The sequence below is a fragment of the Eucalyptus grandis genome, chromosome 1 (assembly GCF_016545825.1).
Source record: "Eucalyptus grandis isolate ANBG69807.140 chromosome 1, ASM1654582v1, whole genome shotgun sequence".
NCBI classification, from domain to species: Eukaryota; Viridiplantae; Streptophyta; class Magnoliopsida; order Myrtales; family Myrtaceae; genus Eucalyptus; species Eucalyptus grandis.
The window spans coordinates 33,591,719-33,616,904 of NC_052612.1; the positions used below are offsets into that span (position 1 = coordinate 33,591,719).

Genomic DNA, 25,186 nt, shown 5'->3' on the forward strand with positions numbered 1-25,186 from the left:
AGCTTTATTTGTCAATTGTCATTTGTCACAATTTCAAAGTAAAGCTATGTCGATACAACACCAGCAGCAAAAGCAAGTTCAGAAACTGACCTAAAACATGCCTCAGAGCTACTTGAATGCAAAGACAGTATTGAGCCACAGCCTCCAAATTTATCATTTGCACAACCATAATATACTTCCTTTATACCTAAAAAGGGCAAGAGTCATCCAATCATTTATAAATAATTTTTTTTTAGCAGAGTTCAGTTTTATTTCAGTATGATCAACAGATATACCAATGATCGATAATGCTGCTGCACACATTATGCATGGTTCACATGTCACATAAAGGGAGCATGCTGAAAAATTCTCTGCAACTTCTGCAGCTGTAAATCCAGTCCTCTGCCACTGTCCAAGAAGAACATCAAGAGCTTCCATCTCTGCATGTCTTGTTGCCTATGAAAGCACAAGGAGAAAAACAAAGCAAGCATATCAAAACTTAGGAGCTTTGTCAAAGAGACAGTTGCTCATAGTGTAGTTTCAACATAAATTTTGGAAATGCAATTCTTGAGAAATGTGTTTTCTCCATTAAGTTAACTGATTAAGAGTACATGTATGATTGATCAAGGCATATACTACATTAAGTCGATAAGTTTTGCTCGCTTGAAGTTGCTGAGAATCTCACATGGAAAAAGAGGCTTCTCATTGAATCAGCCACCTCCACCTTTTCTAACAGTATTTTTAACTATACCCCTGTAGCAAGGTGCCTTTTTTTTTTTTTATTAAGCTCCACAAGATACTAACAGGGCCATAAATTTTTGGCATCAACTATCCATTACTATCCATAAATTCATCTATAGTAATGTCACCTCATGACTATAAATGAATACAGAAATATTAGATAAGAGATGATCTCAACCAGAACCAGGCTTAAACTAGTTGTGTAAATGGCCATTGTATGAAGAACTCTGCCCAAGGCGCAGATTCTGACATGTTAAAAGGCAATAAAATGGTAGCAATGCATTTTTACACCATATAACTATAACAAAATTCTAGCTACATACGGCCTAACAATGTTAAAAACTTCACACAAGCATATAAAGACCGCAATATGGTTACAGACATAGCACAACGGCAAATGAAAAACTTAAAACATTGTGCATAATAAAGCAAGATTATTGTTATTGTTAAATGTAGCCATATTTTATGAAGGGTAATGGGAACAAAAGCCCTTACAACCTAACAATGCATGGAATATTCAACTCATTAACAGATTTGCTCAGATATATTAATTTATTATCTAATAAATACATATTAAGGGAGAAACATAAAATGATCGACAATAAACTACAAGTGGATAATTTGAGGGTATCAATTTGGAACAATAACAAAGTGCTGTTGGCCAAAATCCATATAAAAGGGTGGAGAAGTAATGATAAACATACATTCCGTGTCTCGTTAGTCCGGTTTCTTCCTGCCGCAATAACGTTCCCATCTTCAACAATCACACAGCTGTTCAATCAAAGAGTCCAATCTGAAATCATTCACTAATTAAGACTGAAATACTAATCATCTTAATTAGAAAATAAAGTAACATATATGCAATGCACCTGGTTACTGAAAACCAGTATCTTACCCAACTGGAACTTCAAGGCTGTCCAACGCAAGCTTTGCCTTATATAAGAAAAGAAATAGATCTTGTTACTTGTTAGTAATCCGAGGCCCTCAACTATAAAAAAAAAATATGAGAATGAGAGTCAAAATTCTCTCATGCATGCATGTATAAAGGCAAATTCAAGAGGAAATCGGCATCACGTTGCCAGCAGTAAAAATGTTTCAGTATCATTATGCAGCTACCAATGGAACAAATGCATGTCTCACCACATACTCATCGGATGTAATACAGATGCAAATCCCACCTAATGTTCCCTTTCATTTATGTCGGTAGTTGGTAAACGACATTATAACGGTAGTTGAGGCGGTGCGATCTCGTCCGCCGATAGCATTCTAGATCGATGGTTGTAATCCGAGGCCCTCAACTATAAAAGGAGTGCCCTCCTTCATTTGTAAACAGCCACTACTTCCGTAATACAAAGTCCGAGCTCTTCTCTCTAGATACTTTCTCTCTCAAATAAGGCGAGCGAGTGAGCGTTTGACCAGGCTTGGCTTAGGCGCTTTGGCGATCCATAAACTGATCAAGAGGAAATCGGCATCACGTTGCCGGCGGTAAAAATGTTTTAGTATGGCTCGATATAGCTCTAACAACAGCACAGCAAAAACAAGAACTAATTTAAGAAACTACATGTTGCTCAGTTCAGTGTGTCTTATCATGGGTACCTCAGAGGCTTTTCTTTCGTTAATGAGGTTTCACTCAAACATTCAAGCAGCTTCCTGGAGTTTTAGCTTCTGGGTCATTTTCCTTTACAAATGCTATGGCATATAAGTATAAAGAGAGATCCCTAAAACTGTTGTGAAGCCCTCGCAAATCAGAATTGACAATCAGCATCTTGGGATTTTGTCTCTATTCCACTGAATAACTTATGTAAACTCTGTGTTTCTCATGATTTTTTTCTTTTTCCATATCCACACCACAGTGCCAAAGAAAATAACCACCCAACCAATTATCCATGGGTACAACCGATGTTCACATTATTCTCCTGCTCCAAGGAAATTTGGTTTTAAATTCTCCCTAGGTGCTAAAGTCAAAAGGTGGTAAAAGGATTCCACTGTCAAGCAAACACCTTTCCTGGTGGCTTGCCATCTCATTGCATCTTCTTCATTCCTCTCTGGTTTTGCCTCTTCAAAAGCCTTATGAAACTTAACACAGAGTCCTATCCCAGTGATCGGAGCTTCTGACAATTTAATTGTCCTGGCAAACCTATCACCTGCTGCACATCTTTATAATAGGCACATACTACACATCCACATTTCCTAGACAACTCAAAGCACCCAAATCCATCCCTCCCTCCCTCTCAACCTACAGCACCGGATTGACTCTGTTTTTTGCCTGAAAAGGGGACTAAGCCACCCCATGTACACCCAACTTCCCTTTGTTGCACTCTGCCTTGCTTGTTTTTCCTTTAAACCTAGACTTCACCTACTTATTTCAATAAATTACCACCTATGAAAAGAGAGAAAGAAAACCTATACCTTCTAGGGATTGTTGCTAATTTTGCTGCATGTAATGTCGATTACCAATGGATGCACTACCAAGCATCCACAGACAACACTTACAAAGAAACACTTATTCAACATCTCTTGTCCAAATTCAACTATACATTCTTCAAGTTCCCACACAATTATAGCACCAAAGGAATCAGACTCAAACTTCAGCTCAAGTATTTCATCAACTTAATACAATCAACTGTGCCAGGCATTACCTGATCTATAGCAAGCTGCATAAAACCCAGAACCTCAGGAGAGAATCATTCACCCAAAGCTATGTTATCAGTTTCCATGGCTTGGTCGGTGGTGGTAGTCCGTTGCCTCCACTCGCCAGTCTCCGTCACCTTCAGTTTGCTAGGCTGTTTTACGAAGAACTTCCTCTGTTTGTCAGCTCCATTGGCAAGTGGCAATCTTCCACTCGTCAAGGCTCGCTGGTGTCGGATGAAAGATGAGCAATCGAGATATTGAAAATGGCGTCAATGGAGTTCAAAGTTTGCCTATGGTGAAGATAAGGAAGGAGATTAGGAGTTATCAAAGAAAGAAGGTGGAGAGAGAATTAAAACAAAGAAAAAGAATGATAGAAGAAAGAATTACAAAAATTTATTTTAGGATATATATAGTCAACCTGGTTTAAGGGGAATTAATGAAAATAAAAAAAAAAAAAAAGGTTAAAGGGGATGCACACGTGCATAATTAGGTGGTTATGCATAGATGCAAATGAGTATCTATATATAAAGTATGTGGTCCTTAAAGACCAATTATATTTCTACTATGATCAAAGGTAGTTTGGAAAGATGAAACTCAAATTTGACTTGGGCTCTATTTGTTTGAAGGAAAATATATTGCCAGAAAATTTCTATTTCCATTTTTTAGTGTTTGGTGTGGGAAAATAAGCTGGTCAAAGAAAAATGACTTCAGTCAACCAGAAAATACCCAGTTTAAAATTAAGGAAAATGACTTCCTAATTTTAAAGGTGGAAGTCATTTTCCAAAAAAGTATGGAGCACTATCCATACCCAAGTGTTTTGACAGATGACCAGGTAAAAAAAGGATTTTTTTGGAGCATGCATGTTCACTAGAGACAAAACAGCAACTGCCCATATGGGAAAATCTCAATGGAGTCTAATTGATGCACCAAAACTACCTCACCACACACCAGCATCCAAACAGAGGTTGACAAGCCCTCTCCCCAATTGAGTTAATCATGGCAATGATAAACATCACATTTCATGTCTCACTGCAAAAGACACCGGTGAGATGTTCAATTTTCCCTAGGCAATTTTAACGAACACCTGGCAGGCTAATCATGGCAATGATAAACAAACATTTCATGCATCCTCAACAATCACACAGCTGTTCAATCAAACTATAACATAAATAAATTTGAGATCATTCACTAATGAAGACTGAAATACTAATCATCTTAATAGAAAATAAACAACATATCTGAAATGCACCTAGTTACCGAAACCAGTTTCTTACATGACCGGAACTTCAATGCTGTGCTTTATACAAAAGAGGCAAATAGGTCTCATTACTTGTTAGGAGAACAAATTATGAGGACAATAGGTAACTCAGGAAGAAATCAGCATCAAGTTGCCAACAGTAGAAATATTTCAGTATCAATATGCAGCTACTAATGGAATGAATCCATATCTTGCAGCTATAAGATCAAGATCTTGCGGGTCCAGTATAACATACTGGTCACAAACTTCCAAGTAATGATTATTAATACATACTCATCCTGTAATTCAGATGCAAATCCCACCTAACACTCAAATTGATATGGCTCTAACAACACCAAAGCAAAAACAGCAACTAATATGAGAAACTACATGTTACTCATTCCAGTGTGTCTTATTATTGGTACCTCAGAAGTTAACCTTTCATTAATCAGGTTTCACTCAAAAATTCAAGAAGCATCTAGGAGTTTTAGCTTCTCAGTCATTTTCCTTCATAAAAACCACAGCACATAAGGATAAAAAAAGAATCCTAAACTATTGCAAAAGCCTCAGAATTCAGAATCGACAATCAGCTTCTTGTGCTTTTGTCTCTGTTCTACTGAATAGATTATGTAAACTCCGTGTTTCTTGTGATTATTTCTTTTCATATCCACAGTTCACGGGGAAAGAAAATAACCACCTAACCAGTTATCCATGGACACAACCGATGTTGATATTACTCTCACACTCCAAGTAAATTTGGGTTTTGATTCTCCCTAGTTGCCAATGTCAAGATGTAGTTAAAGGACTCCACTATTGAGCAACCTTTCCTAGTTCCTTGCCATCTCACTGCATCTTCTTCATTCCTCCATGGTTTTGCCTCTTCAAGCACCTCATAAAACATAGAGACAGAACCCTCTATCCCAGTGATCGAAGTTTCTCAGAATTCAATTCTCCTGACAAACCAATCACCCGCTGCACATCTGTATGATGAGTACATACTACACATCCACATTTCCTAGACACCTCAAAAGCACCCAAATCCCTCCCTCCCTCCCTCCCTCCCAACCTACAGCACCCGGATTTGCTCAATTTTTCACCTGAGAAGGGGACTGGACCAACCCATGTACACCCTCCTTCCCATTCTTTCAGTCTTCCTCGCTTGTCTTTCCTTCGAACCTAGACTTCACCTACTTCTTTCAGTAAATTGCCACCTATGAAAACAAAGAAAGAAAAGCTATACCATTTCCAGAGATTGTCGCTGATCTTGCAGCGTGTAACGTCAACAACCTATGAATTCACTATCCAGCATCCACAGACAAAACTTACGAAGAAACACCGATTCAGCGTCTCTCAAACAAATTCAACAACACGCCCTTCAAGTTCCCGCGCAATTGCAGCACCAACCGAATAGAAATTCAAAATCCATCTCAAGTATTACGTTTAACTTAAACCAAAAAAAAAAAAAAAAAAAAATCGGACGTGCCAGGCGTTACCTGATCTATAGCAATCTGCACGAAGCCCAGAACGAACCTCAGGAGAGAATCGTCATCAGTTTCCATGGCTTCGGTCGGCGGTGGTAGCCCGTCGCCTCCACTGGCCGGTCTCCGTCGCCGTCGGGTTCGCTAGGGACTCCGTTTCGGGAAGACGAACATCTTCTTCTTCTTCTTGGCAGGTGGCGATCTTCCGTTTCGTCGGAGATGGCTGGTGTGGGGATGGAAGATGAGGCGTCGGTGGAGTTGGAAGTTTGGGCTATGGCGGAGGAGAAGAGAAAAGGAAGAAGCTTTACAACAACGGGAAAAATCAAAGAAAAAGAAGAAATAAAAAAAGGTTTAAGAGGGGACGATGGGAGTGCATAATCAGACGGAAGGTTAAATTGTCGAGAAAGATGTCTCTTTTTATTTCACAAAAAATTCAACATTTATAATTCTCAAAAAGTCAGTTATCAAGAAAAAAAAAATGACATAGTGAAAATAACTATGCCCTCAAGGTTGTTATGAAACACGTGTTTAAATTTATTTACAATAATAATAAAGCAAAAAGAGAGGGAGTGGGATCGCTCAATAATTCTGTATTTGAGTATAAAAATGGTGAATGAGGACTTGGATTGAGAGATAAATCTATGGGCTAACGAAGTGCGAAGAAAAGCAGATGCACTGGAAATCAAAATTACAAATAAAGGAAATGAATTGAATTGAAAATACGTGGAAATGAAAGTGCAAAGAAAGAGAGTGAAAATGAGAACAAAGATAGATAGAGAACCCACGGAGAGTGTTGTTGGGTGCGTGCGTCTCTCTCTTCTCTGATGCCTTCGTCCTCTATATACTCCAATGGATGTTTGTGTCTCTCTCTTCCAAATTGTCCCTCCACTCCGCCAGCATCAAAATGCACATCCCAAGCTCCCTCATCTAGTTTTCTCCAAGGCTGATCATTTCTATCGTTGTAGCTGGTAAAGTCGACACTAGTTGAGGTGGACACAAAATACCTAGATGGATATATGGGTAAAAGTGAGAACTAACATCGAGTTATTGAGAAAAAAAAATGAGAAGGGGAAAAAAAGCATTATAACGGAGATCAGCTGAGTTCACTTACCTAAGAATTGCTTCCTTGGTAAGTTCCCATCATCCTAACAACAAAAGCAGCGAGCAAACACTGCCATACTCATCTCTACCAACCCAATTAGAAGTCCCCATGGTCTTGGTTCGCATGCCTCGAGGGAGAAAAGCTCATGATTTCTCGTTGGTACTATTTGACTTTGCTCCTCACCACTCACTTGACAATCTTGCAAGTCCTCCTGTAGATCTGCTTCGCTCGAATTATCTTCGTGCATGAGTGAACTCCCGGCTATTGAATTTGTTGATTCATGACCGACTTCATAGAGTAAAGCTAGGTCTATAAGTTGATTATCTCGAAGATCCACCTTTAAATCGTTCCCTAATTGCTTGCATATTATTCGGAGTCCCCAATTTTTCACTTTCTGTCGATTTTGTAAGGCTCAACTTTACATTATTCCCATCAATTTGACCAAAATCAATTACTCCCCACAAGTTAGATGGTTTGACATAGCAAAGGTAGATATGTTCCGAATGCAATGGATAGGGGAACCCTTCGGATATTGGACGCTGCTCTTTACCATCAACATGTGCGCGCACTAAAATGTTAGTGTTGGGTATAACATCGCCAAGAATGCCACAGAATGCCAATCCAAGAATCTTGTCATACAAGTCCTTTGAAACCATGACAGACACGGAATCCTCTTCAATAGGAAGGACCCATTGTGGCATCTCTCCTTGAGGGAGAACTATTCTGAAATTTGTTTGATTCTGTTACAAAGATAGACCAATAGAAAGTATCCAAGTTAGTATTAGTAACCAAATGAGAAGATCCATTGATCCTTGCTTGCATTAATACACAAGTCTCATGCGATAGAAATCATTCCCATAAAAGTACAGGAGCCACTGAAGTTACATGCATATACATGCAGAACCTCTTCATACTTGTTTGTATTTTTTCTTAAGCCTTCGGTCTTGCATTTTCTGCTATGGCAATATGCACAATGGACCCAGCATAATATACTCCACATCAATATGGTGTGTTTGTGTGTATGAGAGAGAGAGAGAGAGAGAGTATCTAACCTGGTGTGTGTCGAGCCCATCAGCCAAACTTTTGTGGACAAATTGATGAATTGAGAATAAGTCTTCATTTTTTTGTAGAGATTCACAATTATCCGCATAAAAACTCAAAAACGGGGGAAGCTCGGGAATCTTTTGTAATTGATGGCAGTTTTCAACTTGCAATAAAGACAAATGATCACGCTTTTTGATGGATGGAGGAAGGGCAATAATATTGTTCTCCATCAGATTTAATGTATCCAAGAGGGGAAAACAGGAAAGATTCTCAAGAAACTCTACTTCATACAGATTACATCCTCTAAGGGCTAAGTTGCGTAAATTTGAAAGTCCGGCCTTCATGCATGAATCAACTGAATTCTCATACTTTGGAAACCCGATTAAATTCGTGCAACACTCAACGTTCAAGTTTTAAGGTTTTGTAACTTATAAATGCTAGATGGAAGATTTTCCAGGTTCTTGCAATGTTTATACGCATTTCTTTAAAGAGACAAGATTTTCTATTGATGTGGGAAGTTCTTTAATAGCGATCCCTTCTAAGATAAGCCTTTTAAAGCCTTCGAGTTTATGTGGAATATCAGGGAACCTTTCAAACTTTGTGCAATGACAAAGATTGAAAGTTTGAATATTTTTTAGACTTGAGCACATTGGGAAAAACACTAAGTTCAGAGCACTCCCCTAAATTCAACACCTGCAACTTGTCAAGATATGCGATGGACTCATGGGCTTCTACCAAGTTTTTGCAATGACTGAAATCCAATTCCTCAATATTTGGAGTACACGAGAGGTCAGGCATGTGAACCATCGACTCGCAATGACTGAATTTGATGTACTTCAAATTTTGGAAGTCCTGCAAAAACAGAGAAACCAACTTTGATAAACACTATGAAATTATTATATATTAAGTCGTCGATATATGGAGCAATTTGTTTATTTAAAGAAGAAATGATTTGTCGTGGCGTCCACAAATAGGCCTATGTAAGTTGTTGTACATAGATAGGGGAGTCGAAACTCGTGAAATGGTGGTAATGTAATTTCGGACATCATTCACATTGTCCATGGTTTTATATATTGATCATTAATAATATCATAATTTTTTTGTAGGGGCTTAGCTTGATTGAGGATTATAAAATTGGCTACACAACACGTGGGGGAGATTGGGTATCTCAGGGATAATTATATATCCTTGACTGTTATATAATCTATCTTGACCTAGCGTATATGTCATAATTACATATGCTCAGGCCACAACGCCTTTCTTGTGGACGGAAGAAAGGAGCTTTTGTAGATCGGACAACTTGGAACCCACTAGTCAAGTTTCCGATTGAATTTCTTAACCTAGTAATTAACTTTTCATTCAAAGTTACTTTAAACTGATTTTGCGAGAATTAAATATTGTCTTGAGAAATTACTAAAAACTTAAAAACTTTACCAGTACTTACGCATATATAGATGAGCAAATTAGAGCTAACTCTCATCATTTTACATTTTAGATATTATTTGAAAAAAATTGAAAATATATAGATACACAATGCAAAAAAGTTCACAAATAAAATTGGGTTAAGAGTTATTTAAAAAATTAGAATAAATACCATTAAAAATCCCAAATCATTAGCAAATTTACTCTAAACTAATTTTCATTTTACAAAAAGCCCTTAATTAGTACAATGATGAAATATTTATCCCAAACTAATTTTTGTCTAACAAAAAATCTTTAACTAGTACTCCTCACCCAAATCTACCCTCCATTGGCAGATGAAAATTAATTTGAGATAAAACTATCTCGTGTGTCATGCATGTGGCAATCACAAAATTCAAGTGAAGTGTCATGTGGCAAGCATGTGAATATAGGCCACATGAGAAACCATGTCACACACAACTATGCATTGGAAATTGAAAGACATATTCATAATTAATACACGTCATGCAACGTGACAACCATAGAAGCATAGTGAAGTGCCACATGGCGAGTGTGGGGTGGGCCATGTGACAAAACTATTCCACGTGTGATGTCATGTGGCAATGACAAAAACAAAGTGAAGTGCGATGTAGCTAGCATAGGAACGAAGACTCTGCTAGGTTTGTCTTTAACCATATATCGTAGATGAATAGGGGATATGAATACTTTCACAATGTACTTGCATAAAGATTAATAAACTTTGATTTTTTTTTTTTTTTGAAGTCATGCAAGGACAATGAATGCAACTTTGACAAACATTCGAAAGAAAATAAAAATTTCATATACTCATTTCAAAATCTAACTCTAACTTTCTATTAAGAAACTAGTGGAATGCCCCTACTGGATCACTCACATTGATTTAGTTGTGCACACATTACTGGCAAAGTTCCTAATAAAAATTCTATTATGTCCACTTAGAAGTGCTGCTCCTTAAGAAATGATTTAAGCAACTAACAATGCCTTACTTGGATTCAAACCATCGACTCAACTAATTTTATTGATGCTAGACAAATCCTAGCCATTTAGGAACGTGCATTGGGTACGTGGCCTACCACTAAACCAGCCATTTCTTGGGTGTTTTTATTTCTACATACATGTCAACCGGTAGGTTTGTCATATTTTTATTTCCCTTTTGTTCGATCACTATACAATTTTTTAAATAATAAAGTTCATACATAAACAACCGACAGCAAATTGCATTTTGAATTTTTCACTAGGTAGATTTGATCTAATTTTGAAATATATCTATGTTAGTAGTTAGAGATATTAGGTATAAAAAGTATGTAAACTTTATCTATACTATATATAAGGTAAAGATGATCTCCTACTTTAAAAGATTTCAATCTTTTTCTTTTTTTATATTCCTTCCATCAAGTATCCTCAATTACTTATTCCACAGATATTATATAATGGACATACACATGAAATTGATTATTTTATTTTTATCTCTCACATATTTCAATATTTTTTTTGGTCGGTCACATATTTCAATATGAAAACTTGAATTTTCTAATGATGCAATGGGCTTCGTAAGAAAATTTCAAATCTTGCAATATCTTTCTCTTTCCACATATATGTATAAAACTTCTTTTGATTTTGTATTTTATTAACAAAAATGTTTTCATTGAGTATTTCTAATGAAGTTTTTCGCTTAATTTTTCAAATGTCAATTTTGCTGCACGTAAAAATTTCTCTAACATAAATAACTAGGGTCATTTGAAAGAAAATAGCAAAGCGGTGCCTGAAACAGAGGAACCAACACTTCCTTTCATATACTATACATATAATATGCATCTACATATACAAATTAAGTAGATAATAAAAAGGTCTATGTTGGTAATGCTTACCTTAAATTGTTTAAGAACTCCTGTGATATTGCCTTTACTCATATTAAGTCCCACTAATTTCTTTGGACTAGCTGAAAATTTTGGAATCTGGTGAGCACATCCAGGCCATTCAAACCATCTAAGCTCATTAGGAAGACATATAGGACCTTGAAAAGAATTATGCACATTGTGCAAGATGAGCAATCTAAGCCTTCTCAATTTTGTAAAAGCATCAGGATTGATACACATCTCTGTTGGCTTAGGTAGTTCCAACACTATGGCTTTTACAGCACAATCTCCCTGTAAATACACAAATAATTTAGACTATGCATTTTCAGTAAAAGAGTAAAAAATGTAGCAAAATTTTGATCTTATTCACAATTCTTACCATGTCACGTGACAGAACATCAATGACATCATCATACAACCATAGTTTGCTACGTCTTCCAGGATCATCTTTACATTCTTGGTTCACAATATCCATACCCATTGCCTGAATCAAGTCATGCATTTGTAGGATGCCACCCTCAATGCTTATCAAGGACCTCTTAATGAGAATATCAAATCCCACAATTGTCTCAAGATCGCAACTGTCAAGAACTTTCTTTGTATGCTCTCTTGCCCACCCCTTAAAGAAGCATGCAATGTGGAGAAAGATCTCTTTCTCATTTTCATCTAATCCATCAAAACTCACTTTGAGCACATTATTAATGGCTTTGTTAGGATTCCTAGAAAGTTTCTTTATTGTACTTTCCCATACATCTTCTGTTGTACCACATAATAAGGAACCCAGCACTTCAAGTGCTAAAGGAAGGCCTTTAGCATATTTCAGAGCACCATCCACTAGATCTGTTCTGATTTGGTGTGTTTGAAAAGCATGCTTACTAAGCAGCTCATGAGCTTGACTGTTACTTAGTGCTTCAACTTTATATACATGATCTTGATCTATCCGGTGACAAGTTAGCAATTGTTTATCTCTTGTAGTAACGATGATCCTACTTCCATTACCAAACCACTCGCCTTTTCCTGCTAAAGCATCCAAATGGCACAAGGCATCCACATCATCAAGGATGAGGAGAACTTTTTTGCGACCAAGTCTACGTTGTATTAGATTAATACCTTCATCCACATTGGACACCTTTAATCTTTGTTGCGGTAATAATATATCATTTAGTATTATTTCTTGCAAAGTAACCAAACCCCTGCTATCTTTTGAAGTTTCTCTAACATTTGCTAGAAAACATGCACCCTCAAATTTTCTGAACAGAGCATTGTAAAGAGCTTTTGCTAAACATGTCTTCCCTATACCTCCTTGTCCCCATAATCCCACCATGAGAACACCATCATTAGACTCAAGTTTTAATATCGATTTCAACTTAACAACTCGGGAATATATGCCAACCGGATGCTTAGCAACACGTAAAGGACGGTCTAGGTAAGTGGAGATCTTGTTCACAATTTCTTGTATAAGCTCTGACTCGTCCCTGACAAAAACAGAAAAACAAGTTGTAGAATCATTTTAGCGATTTGAATAAACAAATAACGAGAGCACACTGCTAACAATGACAAAGCAGTGCTCACATTTTCAGATAATGACAGCCAATGTATTCCCACCGAGGTGAACTAGAACTCCAAGAGCTCCACACCAATCAAAATAAGTTCGAGGTTTTAACCTTTAGTTATCCAAGTGATTCATGTTCTCTTGATTTATACATGACAATTTACATGACAAAAAAGTGATTTATTTATACGCTTAATCAAAAAGCGCTCCTTAGAACATTAAACGGTGATTATAATTTTGATTCCAAAATTATTAAATACCCTGAAGCACGATGTTATTGCCTTTAGGTGGCCCGTAAACAGTAATCATCCTGTATCAAGCGTTGTGAACTTTTTCCTTCCTAAGAAATGGGGAAAGTGCAATAATACTACTAACATTTTGTCCGTTGGTCAATCAAGTTTTAATTTTTATTCTGTTCAAATGAGCCAGTAAATTTTTCAGCCGATAAAGTCCCAGTGTCGATTTTCTATTATTGAAAAAAGCCAAGTTTCTGTTCTATGAAAAGCCACATGTGATTTTTTGAACTAAAAATACCAGTTGTAACGTGTTTAGACTTGGTCGACCAAAATCGAAAATCTACGGAACTCAATTTTACCAAAATGAAACGAGAAGACCTCAATAGCCCATTGATAAAATTTCTAGAACTTTTATTACACTTTGAGGAGGGCAACAAGGATCCAAAAGAAAGAGCCACAAACCTTACCCGAATGAAACAGGGCTTAGCAAAAGCTAAAGGCATAATTCTATCATTTGATGCCCAAAATTAGATTTTTTTTTTCATGCTGGTGAATTTTAATAAATATTGGTAATTGTAAAAAAACTGCCATTAAAAAAAAAAAAAAAAATCGGTGACTTTTTCTTTCACATAACTTGTTAGTGACTTACCAATAGTTTCATAAAATCACCAACTACTTGCTATAAACTGCACATTACCCATTTCATACAAACTAACAAAATTTGATTTGCATAACTTACAGCCTCGAATTTACTAATTTTTATTTGATATTACTAACATAATTAGAGTGACTTACCATCTTTGATAATGTTAGATAATGACTTACTAGTTTTGGATTACCAAATCTCACTTCAGCTACTTATCAATGTTTACTTGTTCTTTTAATTTGCCAACTTTTCTATTGGGTTCCTAGCTCTCATTTGAGTTTCTTACTTACTCATTTTTGAGATTGTCAATCTTAATTTAAGTGACTTACCAAATTTTCTTCAATTAAGTTACCAACTAATTTTACGTTAACAATTCTCATTTGAGTTACTTGTCAAGTTTATTCTTCTTTTAATTATCAATTTTTCTTATCTTTTGCCAAATTTTATTTATCTTTCTTAACTACACTTAGATTCACCAATTCTCTTATGGAATTACTAACTTAAACTTAACAGACATAAGAATTTTCAGGAATCATAAGATGAAGCATCTATACTTATAAGCACGTGTGTATTATTATTTTTTTTAATATTCATACTTAATTGTAAAGATTACTTTTCTTATAGAAAAAATGGACTCCACTCTACTTACCCATCATTCAAGTGCCACCCGGACAAATTCCCAGCATCGGAAAGAGCTTTCTTCCATCTCTTCACTTTCTCATAATCCTTCCCGAACTTAAACTCGTGCTTAGCCAGAGATCTCTGATAACTCTTTCTGCCCTCTCTCACTTCTCTTGGGTCCACTTTATAAAACACCGGTAGAACAATGAGGTTCTTTTGCTCCTTGCACTCTATAATCTTCGCCAACTCTTCCAAGCACCACCTTGAGGAAGCATAGTCCTCGGAGAAAACGATGATGGCAATGCATGATTCTTCAATAGCCTTCATAAGTACCGGCGATATTTGATCTCCTTTTTCAATTCCTCACTATCCCGGAAAGTGTATATTCCGTTATGGTGTAAAGCTTGGTAAAGATGGCCAATGAAGTTGTTACGCAAGTCTGCACCTCTGAAACTCAAGAAGACATCATAAATCCTTTTGGGTTTCAATGAAGAAGCCATCGGATGATGGAGTTTACCAATCGGCAACGACTATTTGCTGAAAATTTGAGACTCTGTTTTCAGGTAGTTCACCCCTAGGTAGCACCGACACGTTGCCGGAGCTTCCGAGACACGTCGACACACGCTCGGACACGCTCGGACACGTTCGGACATGCTTCGACACGCGTGTCCGAAAGGGTGGAGGCCGCGAGTGAAGGCGAGCCCGCGACGGCGAGAGACGGCCAGAGAAAGAGAAAAGAGTGAGGCGAGGGCCGTGAGGAGGAACTTCACGAGGGAGGCACTCGTGGGGGAGGGCGGCGTCGTCGAGTGGGGCGGGGCGGCGGCGGCGGCAAGGGGGAGGAGGAGGAGTTCGCGGCGGTGTGCAGCCTCTCCGCGCACAGGGACCGCGCGTTCCGCCTTCTTTTCCGATCCCTTCCACTGAAATTTTTCTGGGTTACTCCCTTTTCCGCTCCTTCGGCGAATGCTGGTGCTTTTCTTGCGAGTCTTCGATGCTTTCGGAGATAGGCGTCGTGCGGCGAGGACTGAGGAGGAGGAGAAGAAGGTGCCGTGCTGCTAGGGTTTTGAGAACTGTGAAGGAAAATAAAAGATTAAAAAAAGGGGCTTGCGTGTTGGAGGAAGGAGGAAATGACAGGAGGGAGGGGAAGGGACGGCTGTCAGGTGGTGGGGAGGGAAAAAAAGTGAAAAAATTTGGGGGTGGGGTCTGTCGACGGAAAAAAAGGGAGGGAGTTTGGGCCCGCGGGTTTTTTTTTTTTTTGGGGGAGGGGTTTGATTTTAAAGAAATAAAAGTAAATTTGGGATAATGAAATAAAAAAAACTTAGAATCTTATCGAAAATGTTGAATGATTAGTGTAAATTTATAATAAGTTCTTTTTTAATTATTTATTTATTTATAAATTAGATTCAAATTAATTAAAAATAAAAATATTTATTTAATATATAATGTGTCCCAGCGTGTTGAAATTTTTTATTTTTGAAAAATGACTTGTTAACATATTGTATCATATCGTGTCGTGTCGTGCCGTGTCGGTGTAACTTAGGTTCAGCAACCCCTTGATCTTCTTGCTGGTTTATTCTTTTACTAGAGGCAAAGATGCATTACCTTTTTAGGGGCAGGGTCAACAAAGAATAATATATTCGAACTTTGGAGAACGAAGACCGCGTACAACTGTGTGACACGAGTTTCTTTGTGGCCGACAAAAGTAGGGACTAATAAAGATCACAACCAGACAAACAACTTTAGGGCAGTGGATTCTCGTGATCTAGGTCATGGGCTCACTCATGAAGCCAACTTTTGTGGTCTTCCTCGAAATTTCATTCCACTTCTGAGAAGGAGCTTTTCCTTGCTATATAGTAATTTACATCATGACCACTCAAGAGATATAAAATGGGGACACATAAATTTTTGCTTGGGACTTTTCATTCATTTCATGAGAAAATTAAGCATCAAGTTTGCCAATAGTGGTGCAATCAGATCTTCAAACAAAAACATTTGCTTAGCTTAGTCCTACAGTCACTTCTTCCTCTTCTTTTTCTTTTTTGGAATTTTGTATTCAGACAATAGACACATTTATTTAGGCATAACTTATTTGAATTAAACAAAGCTTGTTTGCATCGAACAAAACAAGGGCACACTCGGCCATTCGCGCATCATGGTAAAGCCTGCTGATTCCTTGACCTTTCCGTTCATGTTTTCATTTGATTGAATCAAATTCCATGTTTGCCACTCTTGCGATTTATTTCCAAAGTCCCAAAGCCATGCATGTATGAATACTAAGGTGTTCGTGTGAAATAGCACGGGTCCAGAATTTCCATGCTCGTTTTTAGATTCCACAATTCGTTTCTCACTTTATTTGCACCTGAAATTCGCTATGTGTTAAACCTTTTAATAATGAACATTTTGTTGCATCATTCACAATTATCTAGATAAATATTGAAAAATCAAAACTTAAAATCACACTAAGTTCTTGTTATGGTATAGAAAATTTAGCATCATATCAAATTTCTCAAAAAAATTTCAACATCTTCCTTATGTATTATGGTATCCATACTATTTGTTGCAGGATTTGTCTTTGATATATTAGTGTTTGTGAGGGATTTGCAGACTTAAACAAGGAAGCAGCATGTATTCACATATTGCACATGATCAAGCAATCAAGTTGATGTTCAAGCATTGTGAAATTAAAGTCTTCATGCATATTAAAAATATACTACTTTATAAAAAAAAAATGTATTGGTTTAAATTAAAAATCTCATTAGGGTTGTCTCTATATGTGGTGTATAAAAATTCTACATTTGTTTTATCGCATAACTAATATCTTTTGAAGATTGAAATTCTAAATAAGAATAGTACTGTGGACTTATATGGAAAATTGTAATATTAAATGGTTATTCATACATAATGTCTAATGCCGAATTATGTGGATCAACATTGTTGACAATCTATAGTTTTTCCTCCCATTTATATTTAAATTCTCAATTTTCAATCATAGAAATGAAATGGGTAAGAAGATAAAAAAAATAAAAAAATCAGACTAACATAAAGTGACACGTATTGATACCTTATAAATGAAGACGCAATGTCAACCAGTTTTTCAAATAAATGAGCCAGCAACAGTTCATCTACAATTGTTTGTTTTTTGGGAGAAAATGTTAAGATGCTTTGAAAGCATCTATCATCAACCTCAAAACTAATTATTCAATATCAAATGCTATGAACTTTTAACTAATTATGTTAAAGAATTTTTTTATGAACGAATAATTATTAGATGCTCCGATTGGTTAATTGTAATTTATAACTTCTTATTAATAGTGCCACTTGACTAATATTTTGGTAAAATATGCCAATAAAAAAATATGTTGGATCCTTGGCACGATAGTTGCTAAGCTTGAGCAGTTCTTGAGAAGTGGTTTTAGCACCGAAAGCTATAGTCTACTATATTCAATGATTCAAGTCCAAATTTTTTACGTGTGCTTATCACTAACAAAAACACGAGATCCAGTGATCGACTGCCAATTTTGTTTGACAGATCTGTTCATGTGGAACGAGTTTGTACATAACTTTGCAATTGCTCCATCAATTCTCCTTGTGTTCTCGATTTGGCTTTGTTTTTCAATATTCATACTCTGTTTCGATTTACTTTGTTATTAAAACTATATACTTCTGCATTTTTTTTTTTTTGTAATGAATACAATTTTTTTTCGATAAAAAAAAAAGTCCAAATTTAGCTTGAGCACTAAGTTCACTTTATCTTCTTTTCTCTTTAGCACCAAAATAAAAGAAGAGCGATGACTTTGAAGTCAAGCCAATGAAATTTTTCCAAAGTGGAGGAAAAGTGTGATCCGATACGAGTTGAACAAAAAATATTACAATTTTTTTACTTCGTTTTCTTGCCCCCATCATCTTCTTCGTAGCAACCCTGGAACCCACGCATACGAGAAAACCAAAACTTCGACAATGATTCATGTCTATTCTTTCTTGAACCGAAAATGACACGCTTCTCTATCAACAACCTCCAGTCACTAGACCGATGCCGCCGCTGCCACCATTCTTAGGGGCCACCGCCAGTCATCATTCCAATTACCAGTCACCCAACACTTACGGTCACATCCAATAGAAGGAAAGCTATGGACAAACCAATGAAAGAGATTAACGTTCGAGTCATCAATCTTGAGTTATTTCCTCTCCAGCAATCGCCATTGAACAGCACCAGGACACACATGAAAACAAGAAAAATTGGAGTTACTCACGGCCACACATCCAAATCTTAAGAAATATGGTTGAAATGGGTGTCGAAATTACCAATCATGATTTGAATCATGATATGAACATATGAATCATTATAATCCAGAAGAAATTCCTCGAGTATGTCCGTCGTTTCATTTAAGCATTTTCACAAACATATGGTGTCCGTTTTTAACGCAACTCACAGAGACATTAACAAAGTGCTTATCTCAATCCAAACAAAGGAGACAACATCTTCAGGAGTTACAACTACTAACCAGTACTTAATCACGGTTCGAATTTCATTCAAGCCTAAACATCAACTCATGGACTCTGGTTAACAGATAGAGCAATAATGTGCAGGAAACACATAACAAAAGCACACTTAGAGTCGGCCTCAGCAATGGCAGGATAATAAGAGGATAGTGGTTCACAATCAATGAAAGATTTCTATCATATGATACACTTTCAAATAATCTCGGAACAAACCAAAATCGGAGGCAAATCCAAACAAGCTTGGTTGTGGCAATTATTGAATAGGTGAAGCGATTCACAGCTAAAGGGGACTCATGTATGAGATTTCAAGTGCGACTTGTTTCTGATCATTTCAATCAGCAAAGATCAGACCCAAATAATCAAAACAGACTCATTAGATGCCAGTTTTCGAATAATCACGACCTTATATCTATACCTATTTCTTTACATATAAGAAGAACCGAAACAAGAGACACGATTGTAACTTTGTTCGAAACGAATATACCCCCTCGGCCAGTGAGCAAATACAAGAGTAGAGATCCTTTGAGGTGTCAATGATGAAGAAGCACACCGATAAGAGTAGAGTGAGCGGGAACTCAACAATTCAAGCTCCTAGATCCGGAAACAGAGTCAAACAGGGGAATCTCGACATGGCTCTACAGGCGAACTGGAATGCAAACCACAGATAAAAATGGTGAGTGGCGTTCAGAAGAGTTAAAACCAACAAGATAGAGGGAGGTTATTTCGCTCACGGGATTTTTTTGCCAGTGGTGCAGCTAAGACGGTGAAATGTTTCTCCCAAGGGCGAACTTTCATTTCAAAAATCTCTCTGCTCTCTCTCTTTCTCAGATGTGAACGACGAAAATGGCCTTCCCTAAACCCGAGCGTGTAACTAGAATTTTAGAGGAAATCCTCACGGTGAAAACATGGGTTGAGTCTCTTTCATGGTCTTTTGCATGGTCACAGTCGCTCTCCATTCAAGCTCAACATGCTCCTTTCTTTTCTTTTGTTTTTACATTTACACTTACGCATAAATTCTAGATAGAAAGTCATTGAACCTTAGATTATTCTCATGGAGGAGTACTATCACCACCTTTCTTGAGGCGACCTATTAAAAGGAAAGTTAATGGGCTTACTAAGCCAAAGGCTTAGCGCAAAATATCCCAAACTTATACCAATTGTAACTTTGGGGTTTTAATTTAATCGATTTAACATACAATTCAATTCAATTAAGAATTGTCATTAATTTATTTTACTTGAAAATGAACCAAATATTCATAAATATGAGACTTACTTCACTAGAAAAATCAAATGCACTGATTCAGTGCATTTTATTTTTAATTAAAAAATGTTATGCAAGTTGTCTTGATCAATTTTAAACCAGATCACTAATGTAAGCTTCACAGGTCACAAGGTTACTTGAGCTTCTCATTAGATCTAGGTGCATCCATTCTTCCTGTTGAATCTCCTTTTGCCTTTGCACAACTAGGTAAGGTCTCTAAAGTCATGATCCTTTGCTCACACCTCTTTTGCACAAATGTGAGAGGTCCCGTCATCTGGCTAGGCAAGGCCTGTCACTCTGAGCAAGTTGGCCACCAGTGAGGAGTGAGGGTCTGGTTCTAGATGGAATTATGGATACACCATGACGGCACATTTTCTGGAGTTTTGCAGTGAGCTAAGGTGCGGGTTTGTGTCGGACCTCAATGTGGTGAGGGAGCAATCATACTTCAATGCGTTCTTTGAGATCCTACTTGGCCAGTTTATGGATTAACTTTGGGAGGTGTATATAATGTCACAGTACAAGACCATTGTCGTAGAACCAACATTAGAACCAAAGCAGGGCGTAATAATTCAATCAATCATGTGACTATGAGACAACAATAAGATTGTATGGGGAAGTGGTTTTCTTTTTTCCTCATCTATAAATATACAAATCAATAAAATGCTGAGGAAGTATCGAAGCAAGAAAGATTATTTATGCGTCAATGTGCAGGAGCTTGCATTTTCATTGCATCTTTGCATAGATCTCTCTCTCTTAACCCTGAATAATTTTTCCCAGGTTTAGAAAGCTGTCTGTGAAAGCATATAACATTAAAATTTTAAAGGGCTAAAAAAAAAAAAAAAAGGAACCAGTGTTCCATTTGTTTGCAAAGATTAGCATTTCTCCTAAGGTCACCACAATTTTGTTTTGTTTTTTATTTTATTTTTTGATTTTCGGCTAGCAAGTCTAATGAACAAAACGGCTTTTACATGCACAAAAAAGTTAAAGAAATAGTTTCATTCACCACATCGGTTAGACTGTGAAAAATCACAGTGGATTTCCAAATATATGGGAGGAGTGACAAATAATCCAATATTCAATAAACATGTCAAGATTGCGTAGAAGCATTTTATATCACCAAACTTTGCTAAGTCAGTCGACGTACAGCTACTAACGTAGGAATTGTTTTTGATGTGCCATGGGTTTAAAGTTTGAACTAGACCTGATCACCATGCAGACCTAGACAGGCTCGGGCCAAAGCGACTCGTGTTCGGACTTTCCAAGGACCTTCCCTAGGCCCAAGCCCGCCCAATGCAAAAACATGTGTTTCCGAAGCTTGCCCAGATACGCAACATTTATTTATATTTTTAATTGACAATAAAAAAACGAAACATGAGTGTAAATAATTACCAGAGAATTAGTGGTGTTTTACGTTACTTTGCCCATACGTGACGTATTTTTTTTCTTTTTCATATAAGAATTTGGCCCCTTTTTTTCTTTTTGTCTTTAAATTTTCATGCATCAAGGTAGGAATATTGATGAAAGAAATTCTCACAATATTTTTTAGGCTAGGCTTGAAAAATAGTTTGCCATTTCACTCCATGTTTTGGGTTTGATAATGAAAGAGATTCAACAATCTAAAATTGGTATACATAATTAGAAGTACCTATCCTTAAATAAAAACATGTAGCTGGTTTAGCCAAACATCATTCTCGAACTGATTAAAACAAATGAAATAGTACGAATTCGAGAGTAGGTCTTACTGTCCTTCTTCTCCTTTGGACGGTCTCATTGGATAAACAGTAAGCGTATGAAATTAGGAGAGGAGAGAGGACTATAACATATTTACATAGCATATTCTAAGAGAGCCATCTATCACAAGTCATTGTCAAAACACTAACCTACATTGACCATTCAACTACAATCGCCGTAACTAAGATGTGCCAAGCCCAATATAATATAATTACATGAACAAACTTGGTGATTTATCATTGTCTCGTTTTATTAACTTTATAACAATCTGTTTCACAAACTAAAATATTGTGCAATTAATGTTAACTCACATTCATAAGTATTTTCAACAATCTTTCACTTGGGCAACGTTAGTTGCAAGACTTTTTCGAAAAAACTAAATCTTATAAAATAACTCGAAGGCTGCTAAAACATTAAACAACCACCACCAACAAAAACAAACAACATCGAACCATAGCCATCGTAACCCCTCTCTCAATCAATGTCAGACAACCATGACTCCAAATGCTACATGCTATTCTATCGGGATGGGTCAATGTGATGACATAGCCAAAAATAACATGTCCTCATGTGATCCATTAATGCTATTTTAAAGTCCGGTCCTCCTTTGATTTCGATGTAAAACTATATACTTCAAAAAAAGTCAAAGACTCAATTGACACTTATGCCTCACTTATGATATTAACCTTGTGGTAATACTTTATGTTATTTTCCTTGAAAGATATCCTTTAGCAAAACCGTCATACCCAAGATGGCCATCCAATCTCGAGACTTCTTACTAGAATTAGTAATTCCTTTTACACATTTAAAAAAAAAAAAAAGAGAGAGATCAAAATGAATAAATATTAAACCATGTATTTATCTAATAATTTAAGCTTTTAGAACCGTTACAATAATCCCACAAAATCTCACATTGTATCAAAGCAAGAATTCATAAGTTTAAATCTTCTAAACATTAGTAATGGTGCAATTGTCCCGCAAAATCTCACAAGATCAATGATGTACTCCAGTCCTTTGATCAAAATCAATTAACATTTCCAAAATCTTCAAATAAAAAATAAATTCTCAGGTTTCGCTATCCAATCATTAATCTTTTGGCATTGTAATGCACCTGCAAAGATTTCTCATTGTTTCTACAAGAAAATATGCCATAAAATGATTTCAATTGATTTTCAGTACCTTCTAGATGGAACCAACTATGAAACGTCAAAACATAATAACCAGCACGATAATATTAGTAACTCCCACAGATAAAAGCAATTCTATACAACACTTTACTATACTTGTAAAGAATGTTAAAAGAAGTAGCCGAAAACGTTAATGGTGTTGAAGCTTTCGATTTAAAAGCATGTCACAACTTACATTTCAAAATACCGTTTTTTTTTTTTTTTTTTACATTGGTAACCACCGTTACCAATGATATGCATGAATTCCCTTTGACAATCTTCAAATATTGACTCTTGCTATGTCAAATATTTAACATACTGCAAAACATGCAAGTTAGCAAGCCGAGCCTACTAAAAATATACCAAATGTAGGTTCATCAAAAGGTTGAATTTAGTGATTCGCATTAAATCCAAATAATCATTAGTTCTGGTTTTGACCCAAATTCAAATTAAATTTTGAGAAGTACTGCTGACTTTTAAGCTTACCATATTTTTCGCAAAACATCAAACCTTCTAGAAAAGGTAGTCAACCGACAAAGTTTCTTTATAACAACCTGAGTTTCATTTCAAGAACATCATCCTTTATAAATATACCATGCTCTTTAGAGAAACGTGTTAAATATAATTTGGTACTTGACAAGTTGTAAAGAACTTGGAGGAAGGGAGCATCAAATCGAACTCTTCCAATATTTGAAACCGCTCATATGCTCTCAGATTTTACAGAGTCGATAATTTCTTCCACTTAATTCAAAAAGCTGAAAATGAAGCGTCATCAATAAATACGACAAAACTATATTGCCGTGAAACCTTGAGATCCAGAGATGTCAACTTCCTTCCCGGAAACCTCCTTCCCCTCAACGTCTGCCGTCGACGCCGGCAACCATCTCTAGATCTCCTTCACAGTCTCGGTTCACCACGGAACCAATTCAATTTCATTATCGGCCTCTCCATTCCCTACCGGATCACCGTGACTCACGCAAGCTATAATCACTCGAACGCAGAGCATGGGAACAGAAACATACTTGGATAAACAAGCGCCGTGCCTCTGAGCTTAGAGACGGATACTTGGACCATCAGTTTGAATCCCGATTCCTCTCGTCAGTGGCCATTGTCATCGAACGCAGCAAAGAAACATGCCAAATACAAAGAAGAGACGAACAGAACAGAATCACGTTCAGAATCAATGCTGCTGATGATGAAACATAGCCCGAATCGAATCAATGCCCCAAGAAAATAATGAGTCTACGTCTGCGCATCTTCAGTTCGAACGAAACCGCAATCTATGCAATGTCAGTGACTAAGAGGCATATTATCAAACACTCGGTGGTCTCAGGCTCGAATTCACGGCCTGATTCGAAGTAGAGATCAACCAGCAGCACTCCGAACAAGGCAACGATCTAATCACGCCCAACGCGTGCTTTAATCCTAAAAGAAAGAACATCGATCTCGATAGCAAGGATAATAGATATTACCTGGCCCGTGACGTTTGCATTGCGACGAATGCTCGAATTGGCAACAGGAACTTTCGCGATTCAACCGACAAACGAAATCCTGGCTTCGCAAAGGATTGCAACCTTTGAATCAGCTCGGCCATGAACAAAGCCAAACCGGTACCAACGCGAGTCCCGCTCATTAGCCAACGCAGCTAAGATCACGAACGGCGGCGAAGGGCGACGGACGGGGGTGACGGAAAAGTAGCTTGATCATCTTCAGCTCCATCAGCCGATGCTCTTCATCTCCTCGAACCAAAATCCGTTAATCTCTCAGTGAAGTGATGTGCTCCTCCCATGCCGTTACAGAGAATCTCTCGTCTCCAGCCACGCAACATCTTCTAGAACCTTCTTTAGAGGTCTTACTTCCGTCACCTCACCCTTCTATTCATCCGTATTTTTTAAATAAAATTCCTCATCTCATCCTTGATTACGGTACAAAAAGTACAATTTGATCTCATATGACTTTTGAGTTTCC

At 37.0% G+C, this 25,186-nt stretch overlaps 2 protein-coding genes across 24 annotated transcripts in view; both read right to left on the reverse strand.

Moving 5' to 3' along the window:
- Nucleotides 1-24,764, reverse strand: part of LOC104446809 (tRNA-specific adenosine deaminase TAD2) — a 28,368-nt gene extending 3,604 nt beyond the window's left edge. For 8 of the 23 annotated variants that reach the window (XR_005551152.1, XR_005551154.1, XR_005551159.1 and 5 more), the window contains exons 1-5: nucleotides 6,082-6,249; nucleotides 1,616-1,653; nucleotides 1,425-1,491; nucleotides 276-435; nucleotides 91-187 (exon numbers count right to left, since the gene is read on the reverse strand). Coding sequence is in view for 19 of the 23 variants with exons in the window: in XM_039312510.1 (XP_039168444.1) it covers nucleotides 91-187; nucleotides 276-435; nucleotides 1,425-1,491; nucleotides 1,616-1,653; nucleotides 6,082-6,147 (428 nt within the window). In the remaining 4 variants the exon portion in view is untranslated. The other 15 variants (XM_039312518.1, XM_039312520.1, XM_039312526.1 and 12 more) reach the window with 15 other exon arrangements.
- LOC104444713 (disease resistance protein RPV1) lies at nucleotides 7,489-15,693 on the reverse strand. The gene is made up of 5 exons (XM_039318394.1): nucleotides 14,592-15,693; nucleotides 11,888-12,983; nucleotides 11,521-11,799; nucleotides 8,853-9,064; nucleotides 7,489-7,891 (listed from the first exon to the last, which is right to left on the reverse strand). Exons 1-5 carry the CDS (start codon nucleotides 14,888-14,890, stop codon nucleotides 7,489-7,491), a joined length of 2,289 nt encoding a protein of 762 aa, XP_039174328.1. The 5' UTR covers nucleotides 14,891-15,693.
- Nucleotides 24,765-25,186: the final 422 nt, after the last annotated feature.

What these genes read in the sequence shown, in the direction of transcription:
- LOC104444713 (XM_039318394.1), bottom strand. Translation starts at nt 14,890, where the DNA reads ATGAAGGCTATTGAAGAATCATGCATTGCCATCATCGTTTTCTCCGAG. An exon ending in ATGTTCTGTCACGTGACATG is followed by an intron (nt 11,800 to 11,887) that starts GTAAGAATTGTG and finishes GTGTATTTACAG; the next exon opens with GGAGATTGTGCTGTAAAAGC. An exon ending in GAGTTCTTAAACAATTTAAG is followed by an intron (nt 9,065 to 11,520) that starts GTAAGCATTACC and finishes CTGTTTTTGCAG; the next exon opens with GACTTCCAAAATTTGAAGTA.